The sequence below is a fragment of the Eleginops maclovinus genome, chromosome 23, assembly GCF_036324505.1.
Source record: "Eleginops maclovinus isolate JMC-PN-2008 ecotype Puerto Natales chromosome 23, JC_Emac_rtc_rv5, whole genome shotgun sequence".
NCBI classification, from domain to species: Eukaryota; Metazoa; Chordata; class Actinopteri; order Perciformes; family Eleginopidae; genus Eleginops; species Eleginops maclovinus.
Window position 1 is genome coordinate 13353706 of NC_086371.1, and position 17512 is coordinate 13371217.

General features: G+C 40.6%; 1 protein-coding gene across 1 annotated transcript in view; it reads left to right on the plus strand.

Annotated features, from left to right (window-relative positions):
• The window catches only part of trpc7b (transient receptor potential cation channel, subfamily C, member 7b), a 47536-nt gene that overhangs the window by 13664 nt on the left and 16360 nt on the right, over positions 1 to 17512 (plus strand). The window contains 6 exon segments of the mRNA XM_063875901.1: positions 1899 to 2081; positions 4695 to 4835; positions 4837 to 4860; positions 10292 to 10508; positions 11792 to 12025; positions 13772 to 14036. Of these exon segments, the coding sequence (XP_063731971.1) occupies positions 1899 to 2081; positions 4695 to 4835; positions 4837 to 4860; positions 10292 to 10508; positions 11792 to 12025; positions 13772 to 14036 (1064 nt within the window).

Here is a 17512-nt window from a genome sequence, read left to right on the forward strand (position 1 = left end):
AAAAGTTGGTTTGAGAGCAGGCCCTATTAACATATTGTATGGTGATGGAACACAGAGCAAACACGGCTGTGAATGCACAATGAGAATTACTCCCTGGGGACTGAAAGCCTGCCAGAAGCTCCAGTCCACTGACTGCTTACCTCCTCGGCCAAATGTTCAAACAGAACAAGCCAGAAGGGAAAGGGGTAATGGTGTAGGAAACAAGGGGGCTACATGATGGGGGAAGACAGAGAGGCAAAGGGTTGAAAACTGGAAGTAAAGGAAAATATTGGAGGAAAAGGCTGGACAGAGTTTTATCCAACTACTAGGCTTCAATAAATAAGAGTCCAATTGCATTTTAGTGTTTGATAACGGTAATTGACTCTGTGAGCCGTTTCCAACATTCGGAAGAGGAAGTAAAGAGACTCCTTTTCATATCATATTTTGTATCTGGTTTCTAAGAGTTATTATCTTGTGTGCACAAGGGAGGGGGGGTTTAAGTGCCCTTCTGGTTTTGTTCCTTTTTCTCAAAATGCACATCTTCTTCATGACTTAAGAAATGTGTGGCTTTCATTTTAGCTTCAATCCATCAGGATCAACTAATAAAAAAAACCCTAGAGAAAACATGTTTCCAGTAAAGTACAGTACTGGCAGGCAGACATCTAAATACAAGTGTAAGGCCACAAACTACTACTACTAATACATTTGTTTCAGCATTTAAAGTAATCCTTTAGATATTCATCAATTTGTCAATGTTTTTGACGTCATACGTTTCAGGTTTTCTTGTGTTCTTGATGCTTTTTGAAATGTTTTAGGCTTTCAGAGGGATTGCCCTTATCACAAGTCTAGTCAAAATGATCAAAATCAGTATTAATATTGAAACAGTTACAGTATGTCAGAGATTACTTTGCTAAACATACATGTATTGTGTTCCTGTGTTCACATTGTCTTTCTTCTCCTTCTGTGTTTTCTGTCTTTCTTTATTTCTCTTATTTTTACTTCTTGTTATTTTTGGCGGTCACCACGCAATATTGGGAATTTTTCTAAAGTTTCATCCATTCACAATGATAGATTTTTATAAATTCGCAGAAAAACAAGTTGGATGGGAGTGTACTTAATGAGCATTTAAAATGAGCACAACCAAAGCAAAGTGCATCCTTTAATTTAGCTATTTTGTGGGGTTTGAGTCTATTCTGTTGTACCAGTGGCGTTTCTGGTGATGTTAGCATTTGGGGATGTAACAGATATTTACCAATGTGAAATTATTGTGCAGATGACAATTTTTGATTTGTTTTATTAATTTGCTTGACGACTAGGATAAGGCAGGTCAAATGTACACTCTTCATAGGAAAACTACAATTATTAAGGCTAATAATACACTGACTATATTTGCAGAGTCAAGCTTATTTATTTAAGAGGAAAAGTCATGAACAAAATAACAGTATCAACCTTTCAACATCAAACTCAAGACGTATTATAATTGCTAATAAATGTCTGTATGAGGTTGACATTTCTCAAGCCTTAACAAAGACGCACGTAAGGTGAGGAGCACACAGCCTGGCTGGCACAGAAGACAGGAAAATGATTTTCAAGAGATTTAGAAAGGACATGACAGCATGACACACAAAGAGTGTTTTGTTAAAGTTTGATAAAGGCCTGACGTGAGAACTTCTGAGGTGCAGGGAACATGTCAAAAGTTTTGGGGGAAAATCAAGAGCGAACGAGGACAACTAAAAAAGACAGAAACAGGAGGCAGCTGAACGCTCATTCATATTTGTCTAAATCTTTCCTCCCCTGTTGCTTACATGTATACATTTTAGAATGCTGCAAAACACATTGTTTAAATGGTAATCTCAAAGTCAAACTCAATTCCATTTGGTGTCTAGCTTCTCCTTCCCTCTGTCCTCTCTTCCTGACAGAATGACTACCGTAAGTTGTCGATGCAGTGTAAGGACTTTGTGGTGGGTGTGTTGGATCTTTGTCGGAACACAGAGGAGGTGGAAGCCATACTGAACGGCGACGTGGACCTGTGCCCCCCGAGCGCCTACAACCGACCATGCCTCAGCCGCGTCATACTGGCCATCAAGTACGAAGTCAAGAAGGTAAGATGACCAAAAAACAACTGATGATTCAACTATCTGCTGCACGTAAAGACCAGTGGTAGTTTCGGTTATTTGTTTTTCTTCACAGGCTGTTAAACAAGACAACATAAAAAAAGTCAAGAATCTATTCCTTTAGGACGATTAATAACCCTCTGTGAATCTCAACTGCGTAAATCTGACATTAGCAGTCCTAACACTGGGCCTGATGTAAGATAGGTGCCTTTCTCTCAAAAAACAAATCAAGCACCAAACACTGGGTCCTTCTTTCCTATAATGCAGCTTGAGGCGAACCCTGCGTGTTTGATAAATTCCCTTTCAAACTCAAGGTTGTGACATACTGTAGTCTGTCTGTTAGAAATGTATTGTAAATCTCAAGCTCAGGCAAGCCGAGATAACCCTGATGGAATCAATATGATCTCATCATGGGTTATTCCTTCAGGCGTTTGTACGCTCTTCCAAAACCACAGGATGTTGTACGACTCTTTTCAAAAGCTGAGTAGTACTCCCCACAGCAAATTTGAGACAGTGTTTTAAAAATAACCTTCACGTTTTGTGTGTGTGACTGTGTTTTGCGTGTACAGTATGGTTTTGTATTTTTGTGCGTGGCCTCAGAGGGCCCCTCTAAAAACAACAAATGGGCCCCTGTTTCAAAGAGCTTATCTCCGCTTAGCAGAGGTGTGCTAACTAAATGTCAAACAGAATGTTGTCTCCCCATTTCTCTCCACCATACTCTTCCTCACTCACACACACACACACACACACACACACACACACACACACACACACACACACACACACACACACACACACACACACACACCTGTTTGACCTTCATGTACTGCATGTTTTCTCTAGTGTGTGTGTGTGTGTGTGAGTTGGGGCTGTGTGTTTGTCCTGTACAAGAGAGCGTGACCAGGGGGCTAATTACCCAGGAGGCTGGGAAAGAGGGAGGGAAGGATTGCCATGGAAACCAGGTGATGCCTGACTATGTGGTGCATGTGGCCGGATGCAGGCAGGGTTCATTGAAGGGGTCATGGGATTGATAGACTGGTCACTGCACACTAGTGGGAAACTATGTTAACTGCAATTTAGTGTGCATGGGGGAGCTTTATGGCTGTGTGAGGTTTCTCTCTGAATGTACAAATGATTGAGTGCAGACAAACACACACACACACACACACACACACACACACATTATTCGTGTGTGTGTTTCGATTGGCGGATGGGAGCAAAGGGTTGTCATACATCAGCTCAGATAAAAGCTCCCTGAACACGATGGCCAGGGCTGATTGGTGAAGGGGAGAGAAGGATTGATGGTGGGAGAAACAAAGAGGCTAACGTAAATCAAGGTAGAGCAGATTTGAGTCGATGTAATCTGTTGCTCACATCTTTCAAAAAAAAACGCACAAACAGTGTTTGATTGCTAGACTAGTTGACCTCCTACTGAGCATCGATTGCCCGCTTGTCCACATCCTTCCTGCAGCTGGAACAAAAAGATCCATCCTTTCCTTCCCCAAGAGATCAGTTTTCATTTATCACTTCCTTTCTTGGAGTTATGTCAGCAACAAGACCAGACCAAGCCTTATTTATGCAAGTGAATCCTCTTGAGTAATGAATGTAAACTCTTAGTGCTGCCTTCTTTCTTTTTGCATACTGTATTTTAAATTGATTTCACAACCTGCTTGTTGACATTTTTTTTATTCTGAATGAAAAGTGGCACCGTGAATACAAAGGTGTTTGGAATAATATATATTTATTCTACTGAAAACACAATATACAGTATGTGCTCTGAATTGAAAAGCATGTTGCACACTCTGCTACTTAAGATGATCTCGACCACCATTTTTTTTATTTACACACATTGCATTGATCCTCTTGAAAAGAACAAGAAAGCAGGTGTGGCAAATGGTTCTTTATGTTTAATACTGTACAGAAATGGAATAAATACATCCAATCTGCTGCTTTTCACAGGATTCTGGAGTGGGACGATATAAGTGAAAATATTGTCTAAAAGATAGTGCATGGACCACAAAACAACAACATCTGGAAGAAATACACAGGCATACCATAACACTTACTTCAACTTTGGTTACGTTTTTTTTTATTGATGTAAAAACAAACTGTAGTGGAAGATATATTGCGATTGTTTTCAAAACTTTCATAGAAGAACAACACCACAATGTAAATATCTTTATTAAATCAAAAGTCATATATGTACTTCTGTTTTATCTGCAGGAAATTATTGTTCTGAATATTGAACCCCCAGACAGTAAGCCTCTGCAGTCAGATTTTCCTATAAGCCACGTCCTTTCGTCTGACGCTGCTAGACTATTTCAGTGTGTCTGCCAGTGTTGCCCATGCACAATGTGCTGCTGCTGTAAACAAACCCCTCGAGAGATCAGTTCAACAAAGAAAAACCTTCCCCGTGTGTTATGTAGATAGGAAAGCAAATGTGTATGGTTTCTATGAAAATCTCCATTTTGATGATTTCCTGCTAATTCCTCCCTCTTCCCCCTTCTGACTTTCTCCTCTCTCACATTTCCTCCCCTCTGTCCCCATCTCGTCTTTGTTTTTGCACATTGATTTGAACTTACTGTCCCTCTCTCCTTCCAGTTTGTGGCCCATCCTAACTGCCAGCAGCAGCTGCTGACTATCTGGTACGAGAACCTGCCTGATCTGAGGCAGCAGTCCGTCGGCGTGAAGTGCTGGACGGTGATTGGTGTCGCTGCAGGTCTGCCCTTTCTGGCTGTTGCCTTACTGGATTATGCCATGCAGCAAGGTATAAACACCCATCCGTCCTCCCTGTGCCCTGATCTCCAGCTCTTTGTCCTACCAGCAAAACTACTAGCAAAAATGTCAGCCTGTTGAAATGTGCTTAAGAGAATTCTGTGGCTTGCTCCCTCCTTAGAGAGTTTGAGGTTATTTTGGATTCACCTCAGCCACAATAGTTAAAATAAATTATGATAAAAAAAGAAAAAATGTTCCAAACTCCACAGACAGTTCTCCAAACACTGTCGCTGCATACTGTACTCACTCTGCTGGGAATATGTGTGTTTACATGTCTAAAAGACTATTCATTAAAGGTATTGAGATTCTTTATCTGGGCACCATGAGAATGTAGACATCGGAGCTAGAAACACAACTGTTTTATGATTTTAAAAGAACTGTTAAATCACTATTTGATTATAGGGCCATAAGACCCTCTACTACATGTTGTTAATACTCCATCAGGAATATTATAATCGGGAAAGTGACACAGACTGGCGCTCAGCGGGCTGTTATGCAAATCTGCTCATTAACCTGGATAATCCTCCACCTCATCAGGGTGTGTGTGTGTGGTGTGTGTGTGTGTGTGTTGTTGTTGGTGTGTAAAGGTAGACTCAGAAGCAGTATTGAGGTTCCTCTTTAGTGTGACTGATGAATTAGTCATTTTGTGGAGTAAGAGAGAGAGAGAGCAGCTGGTGTCAAGTGTAAGAGGATGGAGAGCATCACAAACCGCTCCTGATCACGAATACACCTGTGTATGTTAATTTGTGCACATGCCAGCATGCGTACATTTAATTATGAAATGTTGTTCAGGAAGTGGAGTGGTTGTTCATCAATCAGAAGTTCTATGGTTCAATCCCCAGAACTGTAGTCAACATGTCAATGTACCCTTGGGCAGAATACTTAACCCGATAATGGCTGCCCATGGCTGACAGTGTGTGTGTGATGTGAGTTCCCCTGAGCAGGCTACACTTTGTATGGCAGTCTCTGTGTGCATTCATGTGTGAATAAACAGGTGAATGCTGACATATATGAAAGGGCTATGAGTGATCGCAAATACTGTAAAAGCGCTAACTATATATGCAGTCCAATTAATTTACCACAAACCGATGAGCCAGCCATGCTATTTTGTGACGCAGCACAAAAATTAAGGAATTGATAATGAAATAGATAAATACTTAATTGCAGGTTTCAGAGAAGAAGTGGAAGTGTTTTGGTCGAGTGTGTGTAGCGTGCCCTCCTAACCCTGACACTAGTTGTGTAATAACTCGGTTTATCTCTTCAGTTACTCATCTCTTACAGCTCTTGATGTTATCCATTTTAAGGTCATCCCAACAAACTATAATCTGAACCCCAAACTAAATTACATTTCATATCAGTGGGAAGGGATGAATAAGATATTCATTCTTGGGTTTCACAAAAAAGGGTAGTAAATCAGAAGGCAGACAGAAAAAAACAGATATAATGGCCTTTGAAATCTCTTTGAGAGCTTTGGAGGCGATAGAAAAACTAATGCAAATGATAATAATGAATGTTCTTTCGATTGAAAAGGGTAAAAAATAAGGAAACATGCATGGTGATGCACACCTGCACACACAGCACCTGAGAGACAGAAACATGAAACCTTCTGAAAATATTCTTGAAAAATAACCTCGGGAGCTTCTGTCAGGATGCTCTCTTTAGGGAGTAAGCTTCATGCTTCTGTAAAGGAATAACTCGATCAATATTTGATTTCATTTATGCAGCGAAGCATACAGCTTCCCTTGAACGGTCAGTACTTGTATCATTTCATTATTGAATTAACTATTGCTGAACGTATTAGTGATTCAGTCAGTGATATAGCTTAACTCAAGAACTGTACACAAGGGCAGTTTTGAGTTACTACCTATCTTTTTAGATATTTCCATGTTAAGACACTTTATACTTCTGCTTTCCTGCATTTTAAAGCTTAATGATATACTATGTTTAATACGATACAGCTGTAGTTAGTAGTTACTTTTCAAAATGAGTGCTCTATACACGCACACAGGTGTTTAATTGCTGGGGCTGATTAGCCTTCTAGTCAGGGTGCAGTCGGTGAAGCTGTGAGTGAAGGACGTGTTTAATCAAACTCTATGCTCCAAGAATGAGGATCAAATCCATAGAGATCTGACGGAGATGCTGGTCAAACAGCCCTGATGAGGCATCAGTGGTTATGATACCCACAGCAAAACGTATATTTTATTATTGATTGATCATCAAAACAGTATATTAGATGGTGTGCATTTGGTCCACCATCTCAAGCTACTAAATGATTATGATGCTTAACTTGTATCAGTCGTAACTAACCTATGATATTTAAAAATACAACACACAGGGTCCACTCTGCATAAAGAGTGCTTTTGCTTTTAATTGTCTAAATGTTTGTTAATGTGCCACACTAAAACCACTTTTACTTCTAACTAAGTATTTTTACAATGTGGTGTCACTACCTTTACTTCATTCAAAAAATCTAAATCAGTTAATGCCACCTGGATAAGCAATTATTTCTAGTTTTGAACTAAGACAATGTCCTTAAGGGATAGACTAATGCAGAGGAAGGGGAAACCTGTTCTGAATGTTTTGGTTAACAATCCAGCTCTGCTATACAGTGTAGGGCTACTGATAGTAATCAGCTTTCATATTCACTTCTGCCAAGAAGGGTATGTTTTTGCCGCGTTTAGTCTATCTTATGTCTGTTTGTCTAAGTCACAGATTTAGAGTGAGACATTGCAGATGTATGTGAATCAAGTGTATTAAATAAAAACATACTAAACTCACAATGCAGAAATGATGGGGAATGTGGTCGAACTTTTAGGACACACCAGGTCTTTATTTATGGTAACCACACTCGCTATCACAATCAATTTGACAATTGGTGAATTTGATTCAATAATAGTCAATCAGAAGATTTCTAAATGCCACATGCTGTTCTCACACTGATCCATCCTCTTTAAATCCTGTTTTGCAGTCTGTCATCCATTTAATTTGCGCAAAAAAAGGGAAAGAAATGAAAATAGATGGAAAGGAACAGAAAGAAGTCCCAGTAAAAAAGGGATAATGCATATGCTTATTAAGACAACATTTCATTTTGATGTCTCTCAGGATGAAATGATTGAGTGATCAACTTCGCTGAGACATCAAAATGTTCTAAAACCATATTTTTTGGACACCATCACTCAGGAACAAAAGGAGGAGATTGTGACAATATGTAACATTTAGCAGAATACTGAATTATCGACTGAGACACACTGTGAAACTGGGTGATTATACAGGTGTTATTTGCTGGTGGATTGAAGATGTGTGTGACCACATTTTAAAATGTGTAGTTTCTTTGCTGTAACGTAGCATTATCTGTTTCGACTTGGCAGAAAAAGTTAATGCATACAAGCTATTGACTTCGTTTTAATAAATTGCTAGAAGCGGCTTCATAATCTGCACAGCAAATGGCATCATCCACCCTCAGACCCTGGACTCCGATGAGGAAAAACTCCTAGTCATTGAGCTTGTCCTTCATTCTTCTCCCTGCATAGAGCTGCCGTAATTTATTGTAGAGAGGGTGAGAAATGTTATCTGAGATGGATTTAACTTAATCGTCCTTCTCTCTGCCACTCCCTACAAACTATTCCCTTCCAACATAGTCAACCTTGCTTTATAGCTTGTTGAGACTGCTGACCTCCAAGCCTTGCTGCCACCACCACAATAAAAAGAGTAATGGATGCTACAGTCTGCTGCAGATCTGTAAAGAAAAGTCTGGAAGTGAAGATGGCTATGGCTCAGGGGCAGTGGTTCAGTCCCCCCCCCCCCCCCCCCCCCCCCCCGCAGTCGACATGACGGTGTGTCCTTGGGCAAGATACCTTACCCCAAACTGCTCCTGTAAGCATGTCTACGGTTTGAAGTGTATCTTAGTTGATTTAAATAAAGGGGTTCTCTAAATACCATGTATTATGATGTAAAGACAGCATCACAATGGGAATTTTGCCATTCTGTACCTGTGTATATGGGATGGCAAGTAAATAATCCTTATTGGTTAATGGGATATTGTGTCAGTTCTTTTAGTCACAGACAAAATAACAAACTCAAAAAATTATGAAAATGTCCCAAATGATCTATTGTCATTTAATTACAAACAAGACATACATTATGGTTTTGGTTCATATAGATAATAAATTATTAACAGCTGATATCTATCCGCACACAGTCAGGCTTGCTTTTCCCAGGTGGGAAGATGTTAGGAAGAAAAGACACAGCAACTCTATCCTGGCTTTGTGAGATTTCATTTCTTACCTTCCTTCTTGTATTAAGTCTGGCGGTGCATTGCTTCCAGTGGCCACAGTTTTGTTGGAAGAGAGAAGATCAGCTTTTGTCACCATCACACAGATAAAAAAAAGTTCTCACACAGCAGTGGGCCTCACCTAGGATGACCATCTCGTTTAAGCTGAGGCGTGAAATGGATGGTCCTTATCAGCACAGAGGCAGAGTCGTCCCTGTGGCAGGAGGAGGTTTAGAGATGTCGCAGCGTTGAGATTCACCAGACGACCTCTTTTCCCCACGGTTGAGGAGTGTGTGTGTGCCACGTGGAATGCTATTACACTTTCAGTGCCACTGTGCTCCCAGAGAGTAGAGATATCCTGTGGGTAGTTAATATTGAACCCAGCAGGTTTAGAGAGCAGCAAATGTTGGCATGTTAAATGTCTGTATGAGGTTGGCTGTGTGTGTGTGTGTGTGTGTGTGTGTGTGTGTGTAGGGGGTTGTGTGTGCATTTGTGAGTTTTGGCATATTTCTCTGTTATATTAAAAGGGTGGTGGCATATGTACCTGCTCCTTGTGCAGACCACCTCGCATTCCGTTCTCCCCATATGGTGCAAACTCCGCTGATTGTTTGGCATCTCGTTACCCTGGCATTATTTTTCACTCTCCTGATTCAACAGCTGCTGTTTGCCTGTTAAGATGGTTGTGAAGTGATGCTGCTCAGTTTTGTCTATTTATCTCTGAGGACCACCATATTGGGAACTTTCCATGAATGCTGATTTATCCCTGTAAATAAAAACAGATGTTTTGTTTGCCTGCAATTTTACTCTTGAGTATTGTCACTTTTTTTAACTGTTCAAAGAAGAATCAACTCAAAGATGTTTCAACAGCCTGATTCCCTGACAAGAAAACAGGTTGTGGTAATGGCGGAATCAAAGAAACTCAATAATATACAATAAATATTAATAATAATAATGTGTGTTGTCATTGTACACCACTGCTGTTGGTGACCAAATCCACTTTTGACAGCTAGTTGTGCAGCCTCCGAATGTTCACAACTACAAAAAGTGCATGCGTAGACAAACATTACTAATCTCTTTATCCTTCTTTTATCACGATCACACAAACAGTGAAACATGCATGTTATTTTTATGCCCTCAATCTTCTCCCTTCCAGATTGGTCAGATCCTGAGAAGCCCCTTCATGAAGTTCGTGGCTCACGCTGTGTCCTTCACCATCTTCTTGGGTCTGCTGGTTGTAAACGCCTCCGACCGTTTTGAGGGGGTCAAGAACCTGCCCAATGAGACCATCACAGACCACCCACGACAGGTGTTCAGGGTCAAGACCACCCAGTTCTCCTGGACAGAGATGTTGATCATGAAGTGGGTTTTGGGTGAGTCGTCTTATCCAATATGGTAGTGTTCAAGTTCTTCAAAGTTCCAGTTGTTTAATATGCAAATAGATTTAACATAGCCACTGTCGAGGCAGATGTTCCATCATGATAAGAAATAACGTTGATACAGTAGCGTCAATGCTTTACATTTCCTGGTGGATTTTCTTTATACATTTACTTTCAAATCAATGTTTATAAACTTCATCCAGATGCAAGTTTATATTGATTCTACCACCGAGGTTATCCAAAGGAGAAGCTACAATGCAACCTTTCCCCATTAATCACTGGAAAGGGTCTGTGAACCTTTTTTGCTCAACTTTGATATCACGCAGAATTACAGATGAATGCAGCACTGTACCAACTGAGTGAATGAAAGTCAAGGCTAATAATAATTATTTATTTTGTATTCATTCTTTTATATCTTCAACAGATTAAAAACAGTGATTCCCTAGTTGGTTGCAGCACCGTTCAGAAAAAGCAGTGTCCATACTGAGGCCACTTTAAGCAGTGAGAACATTCGGAAGTGGCTGAGGACATATAAGAGGATGGGATAACTACACAAAAAAAAGGAAGAAAGGCGGGAGCTCTTGAGGCAGATGGATGAAAGCAAGGGGGGGGGGGGTTGTGGAGTGTATGAAGCAGAGAGTAGACAGCGGTGACAGAGAGACAAAGACAAACTCAACAGATAAATAGCCCATGGCAATATCTGTCAGACCTCAGCTGCCTCCCATCTGCTAATGTTCTTCCTTTCATCTACACAAACACACACACACACACACACACACACACACACATAATATCATTATATGAGTTGTCTGTTTATGTTGGAGCACATATGGTTCTGTTTTTATTTGTTTACGTTCAATGGCATCATTTTCTGCCCGTCCATGGTAATTCTTGCATGTGTGTGTGCATGTGCGTGTGTGCGCAGGTAGAACTGGGGAATTGTAATTCCAGCAGCATGCTTGGAAGGCCCAGTAATTGCTACAGAGATGATACTGATCAGGGCGCCTTTTCAATAAGCAATTTTCTCCTTGTTTTGGCTCCAAATAGAGAATGACAGAGGTTGCGTAGGAGGAATGTGTGTGAGTGTTGAGATGCACCTGAGCTATAAGTGGAGATGAATGAATGGTATAAATTATAGTCTTTGTGGACCACAACTGTGCACATGTGTGAGTGTCAGTTGAGTGCCTGTTAAAGCCTCCATGTTATTTTGATCTTTATTACGCATATTTTCCATCTCTTCACGATGTATCCATGTGTTTATTTGTGTGGTTCTTCAGGTATGATTTGGTCAGAATGCAAGGAGATCTGGACTGACGGGCCCAGAGAGTACATCATGCACCTGTGGAACGTTCTGGACTTCGGGATGTTGTCCATCTTCGTTGCTTCCTTCACTGCACGCTTCATGGCGTTCCTGAAGGCGTCCAAAGCCCAGCAGTATGTGGACATGCACGTTCCAGACGATGACATCAGCAATGCGTCTCTACCCGAGGAAGTCGCCTACTTTACTTACGGTCAGCATTTATTCCAGGAATAAGATGGAAGGTTTTGGGCAGCTCATTTTTCATTTGACCAATTTATCTTGTATGGCCCGTTTTGATTTGTTTTTGTAGATCTTGTGTCTGCCACTAATCATAATAACAGAACAAATCTTTTTTTAATCTGAAAGAAAATATATTTTGCTCCTCAAAATGTGAACCCTCACTTCTTATCATCATACATTTTTCATGGAAAAGGCCAATTTGACACCACATGATGAAATGTGTTAGCTTTTATGAGTTTCTTGAATCATTGTTTTGCGAGTATCTGTCATCTGATAAGGTAATTCAAAATAAGGACCTCAATGATTCGAATCCCCTACCCTCTTTTTCAAAAATGTTCGTGATATTTTGTTTTGTACACTCAAAGTTCACAAATATCATAAACTTTGAATTCACTTCCAGAACCAAATCTGCCGCAGGTTACTGAACTGTACTCTTCTTATTAGCTCACCAAGGTAACCTTCATCAGTGCTGTCATCTGGTGGTGTGACTCTGTCATGACACATAAGCAAATATAGATTTCAATTTGTATTACTGGAGTGTCAGTTTTTAGTCCATCGGCCTGCTGAGCCGTTCTGCATACTTCCCTTTATATGCACTGAACTGTGCACACATTTTGTTAGATTAATGTATTCCTTGTCCTATAGTGTCACAGTTTAACCGTTCTTCTTTTGTCCTTTATTTTTCTCTGTCTCTGTTCTTACTTGATTTATCCTTAGTGTATCTAATTTTAGCTGAATTATCCTCTGCGTTTAAATGTCTGACTCTTCCTCATTAGCTTCCATACCTGTCCTCTCTTTATATCGTACTTCTCCTGTGGCACACCATCCCTTCATCCTTTTTCTTTGCCTTCCCTTCTCCCTCATCCTCTTCCATCCTCACTTAATCCATGTCATTAATGTCCTTTTTCCTCCGTCCAAGCACATGTTGTTATAAATCCAGATTATGCTTTCTAAGAACGTCTTTTAGAAACATTTAAGAAGAAGAAGAAGACATGCTTTTATTAATCCCTTACAGGGAAATTGCTTTCTCTACTCTGTTGTGTTGACACACATTAAACACACAGAGGATATACATGCACAAACACAGAGGAAATACATGCACACACAACCACATGCAGAGGAGAGGTGGCAGAGCAGAGAGGCAGCCAGGTACCCGGCGCCAAGGGAGCAGATAGAGGTTAGGTGCCTTGCTCAAGGGCACCTCGGCAGTGACCTAGGAGGAGAACTGGCACCTCTCCAGCTACCAGCTCACTCCATATATATATTTTTTTTTGGTCCGATCGGGACGTGAACCGGCGACCCTTCGGTCCCAAGACCAAATCCCTACTGACTGAGCCACTGCCGCCCCATTTAGATCCCGACGTTACAAAAACTATGCTTTGTACATATCCAGTATCAGGATAATAGAAACCAATCATACCAATTGTTTCACTCTGATATCAGATAGACATTTATATCCTAAATCCACTAATGCAAATGTAATTTCAACATGCATTTTGAAGCTATTCTTCCATACCTGATGAATCAGATGGTATTTAGTGTGAAATGTGAGCTAGATCAAATCTGAACCGGGGACCTCTTTTATTGTCCAATGGAACCAGTTTCCCTCAAAATCTGAGAATTACTCGACCATCCTTGTTGGATTATGGAGTAGCTTGTTCGGATGAAATATTCACAGCTTCTCTGCCGCTTGTGCTCTCTCTTTCTTCTCCTCCAGCCAGGAACAAGTGGCGCCCCTCAGACCCCCAGATCATCTCAGAAGGCCTGTACGCCATCGCTGTGGTGCTGAGCTTCTCCCGCATCGCCTACATCCTGCCCGCCAACGAGAGCTTCGGCCCTCTGCAGATCTCACTGGGGCGCACGGTCAAAGATATCTTCAAGTTCATGGTCATCTTCATTATGGTGTTTGTGGCCTTCATGATCGGCATGTTCAACCTGTACTCGTACTACCTGGGAGCCAAGTACAACCCTGCCTTCACCACGTGAGTTGTTGTTATTCATTAATTTAAGAAGGAAACGTGCATATTCATTAACATGAGCATTTGGGTCCATCATTTAAAAGTAGCAGATGTAGTTGTACAGGCTCATTTTCATCTGCAGTCCCCCGATAGGCTGGCTGCCGGAGTGTTTTGGCAAATGTGTATGACAGCGTGATTAGATGGTGGTTGTGTTTACATCCTCATGCCTCCATCATCATTAACTATCTTACAAACATCGTAATTAACTTAAAAAGGGAAGCACAGTGTGGCGGCAGGATGGCCTCACTTTAATTATGTATCATATACAGTCCATCGATATACAATCATATCCAAAGGGTCTTCATCTGGTTTCCTTGCTAATGCAATTGTGAGATAAGACCATACAACGTGAATAGAGACAGTCAGATGTCCTCCTTTAAGACTGTTTGCCGGGATTATTGGATCCTCAGAGATCGAACTTTAATCTCGCTTTATGAAGGCAATCATTCTATTGGTTAAACAGCTCCAATACGGTGATTGAATACTGGTGAGTTGTGTTTCCAGCTCACAGCTTTAACCATGTTATGGGTAGTAAATGTAGCACGCCCCCCCCCTGCAGCATTTTTTGTTTCTTGTACTTTGGAAGATAGATCTACTCTGCTGTAACTCCCACATGAAGGAGCAACCATTTCTAACTGTATTTATAATAATAAGAGAGACGGGAAGTGTTCGTAAAAAGTGTCAATCTGTCTGAGCTTTGGAAAAAATGAATCAATTTTGATTCGGTTAAATGCCTAGCCTTTGATTAAAAACATCTTTACATCCTGTAATGAGGAAGCAAATAATCTTGGCCTATTGATTTGAAATCCATTTAATTTTAGATCAATATAGATGTTAATGAACCTAAAGAGCAAAAGGAGCTTCGGGACGCTGTGTCAAAGTTTTGATGCCAGTCCAAACTATTGGGTAAAGTTTCTCTGAAGCATGAGAACTAAAGAGCTGGGCTACAGTCAGTGAATTCCATCGGATCTGAAACAGGATTTAACACGCCACCAAAGTCGTTGACAGCGATATGATGGAGCCCATTGTACCAAATGAAAAAAGTCGACCATCTGGGCTGACTGCTGACGAGTGTCAAAGGAAAGTTAACGATTGCCAAGGCCACAGTAAGCCCCATGGAGACAGTATCCACGACCGGATGTCTCTGGCTCATTCAACGCAGTCAGATGCTAAGAGAAGTTCTGTAAAGCTCAGCAAGATTCCATATTTAAACACATAGACCTCATTCAGCACATAGTGGACCCTTCCTAAATAGGTTCACATTTTTTCCAAGTCTATCTTTATACAATGTTCACTTCCCATATTACATCATAGTTGAGAGAACAATATCAAGTCCAAGGGAAAATAGGGTATTCATAGCTCCCAGAACTCCTATATTACCTCAACCTGCTAAAGGACTGCATTTAATCGAATAGTCCATTTCACATTTGAACTGAGGAGTCATTATGTATCTATAGGCTGCAGTGCCTTCAATATATTCCTTTAATTTAACTTTAACATCAGTAATGAGACATTCAAAGTGTGTTCTATGAATTGAACTGCTGCATTGTTACTGACAAATTGTTGTGTCTTATATCAACCTGCATGTAAAAAAACAAACCCATCCAAAATGTCCCACAACACATCAGTCTGAATATCACTGCCTCTCCCTTCTTCATTCATTTGAGCTTATCCTTGTTCCTGTGTTTCTCACATGAGATGCAGTGATGATGGATCTTTCTGTCATAGTCTGATGTATGTAGGAAGGCTTTCCATTTCTGGCTGCTGACAGAGTCTTTCAGCAAGTCTGTTGATCGTCATTCATCTCAAATTGAAAACCCTCTCTGAGGTCTCTCCCTGTCGCTTATCAGTATTAGTCTTCTCAGAGGGAGACATCTACAGATTTAAACAGATGACATAACACAATTTCTGTTCAATCCAATAGAGCAAAGCATTGCTTTACAAGTTAGTCAGTATTTAAGTTGTCATATACTGTTCTCTGTGCTGGAAACATATACAGCTCCGGAAAAAAATGAAGAGACCACTCTACATGTATGGCAATCTTTCCAGTGTCTGTTGAATTCCAACACAGAGAAAAAATGTCAGTAGTTTAAAGAATACAATAACAAAATAATAATAATTAACTCAAAGACATATCTATAAACAATAAAAAGAGAGGAAATTATAATGCTATAATGTCTTACGCGACTGTATGTTAATGCCGTCTTTACTCTGATATGTTTAGGTTCAAATGTTAGGGTTTGTTAAGGGAAGAAGTCACCGCATCAGATGAGAGTGATGGACAGATTCAAACCAACTTGTACCTTTAGTGGAGCATGATGTTCATGCTGATTTGCATAATTCACATTACATGTTTTTGATGTCAGTGCAGAATAGTGAGACTTGAATTCTTGTCCTCAGATAGTGTTTTATTAACAGGCTTTCCAACCATGAACAACTGCCTCCAGGTGTCAACATCTGTCTCCTCATAAGCATAAACCTTTTGCTGTTGACTTGCTTGCTGTTTTTGGTTTAGAGTCCTCCCATTAAACCAGGAGTCTGATGCCTGCTTTGTGACTAAGAACTGCCTTTTATAAAGATTCATTTTGTTCAGTTGTATGTCTTTCATCTCAGTTCCCCATCCACAATAGAACCAAACTAAATGATCAAATAACATCAGATCAAAATGACCAGGGAGCATTGCCATCGTTTGTATGTCTCTAGTTGTTTTGGAAAGCTTTGTAGTAATTGTGATTCAGTTTTCTTATCAGACATTACCGAGCCTTACTGCTTGCCTATTCATCTGTCTGCCTGCCCATTCCCTTAATGTGGTTATACACCTGCCCGCGCTGGGGTCTTTATGTCTCCTTCATACTGTGCCATTTCTCTCTAGCATCGCTAAGCTTAGTCTTTAAACAGTGTTACATTTTAGACTGTGTAGTATAACACACTTACAGTTCATATGCAAGTAGATGGGGTCGAATACCAGATGCAAGAAAATACAATTCTATTTTATATTCCTGCAGCCTCAGTTGTTTCATTTAAATGCATCAGATGTTTATCCTTACATATTCAATCACCTTGGAGTTATGGGAACCCTGGGAGCAATTTCCATGTTTATGACCTGCTGAACCATCACCCAAAGATACAAAAAAATCACTGGTCATAAAAGGTGTTATTGGACTTCCGCTGTGAGTACTCGTTTGCTTTGATCCTCTGCTGTGCATATAGTTCCTCTGCTGAGCGGCAGCACAGGGATCTTAGAGGCTGTGAGTTCTGCTCGGCTGCCCACATTGAGCCACGGATCCAGGAAACGTGATGTGCAGACAGACAGTAGTAATGAGACGGAGTTAACTTGCAGAAAGACAGTAAGAAGCAGAGAGTAACGGCGACGGAATGGAAAATCAGACTGATTGCGATCACAACCCGAGAAGCAGACAAGATGAAGCAGAAGGACAAGT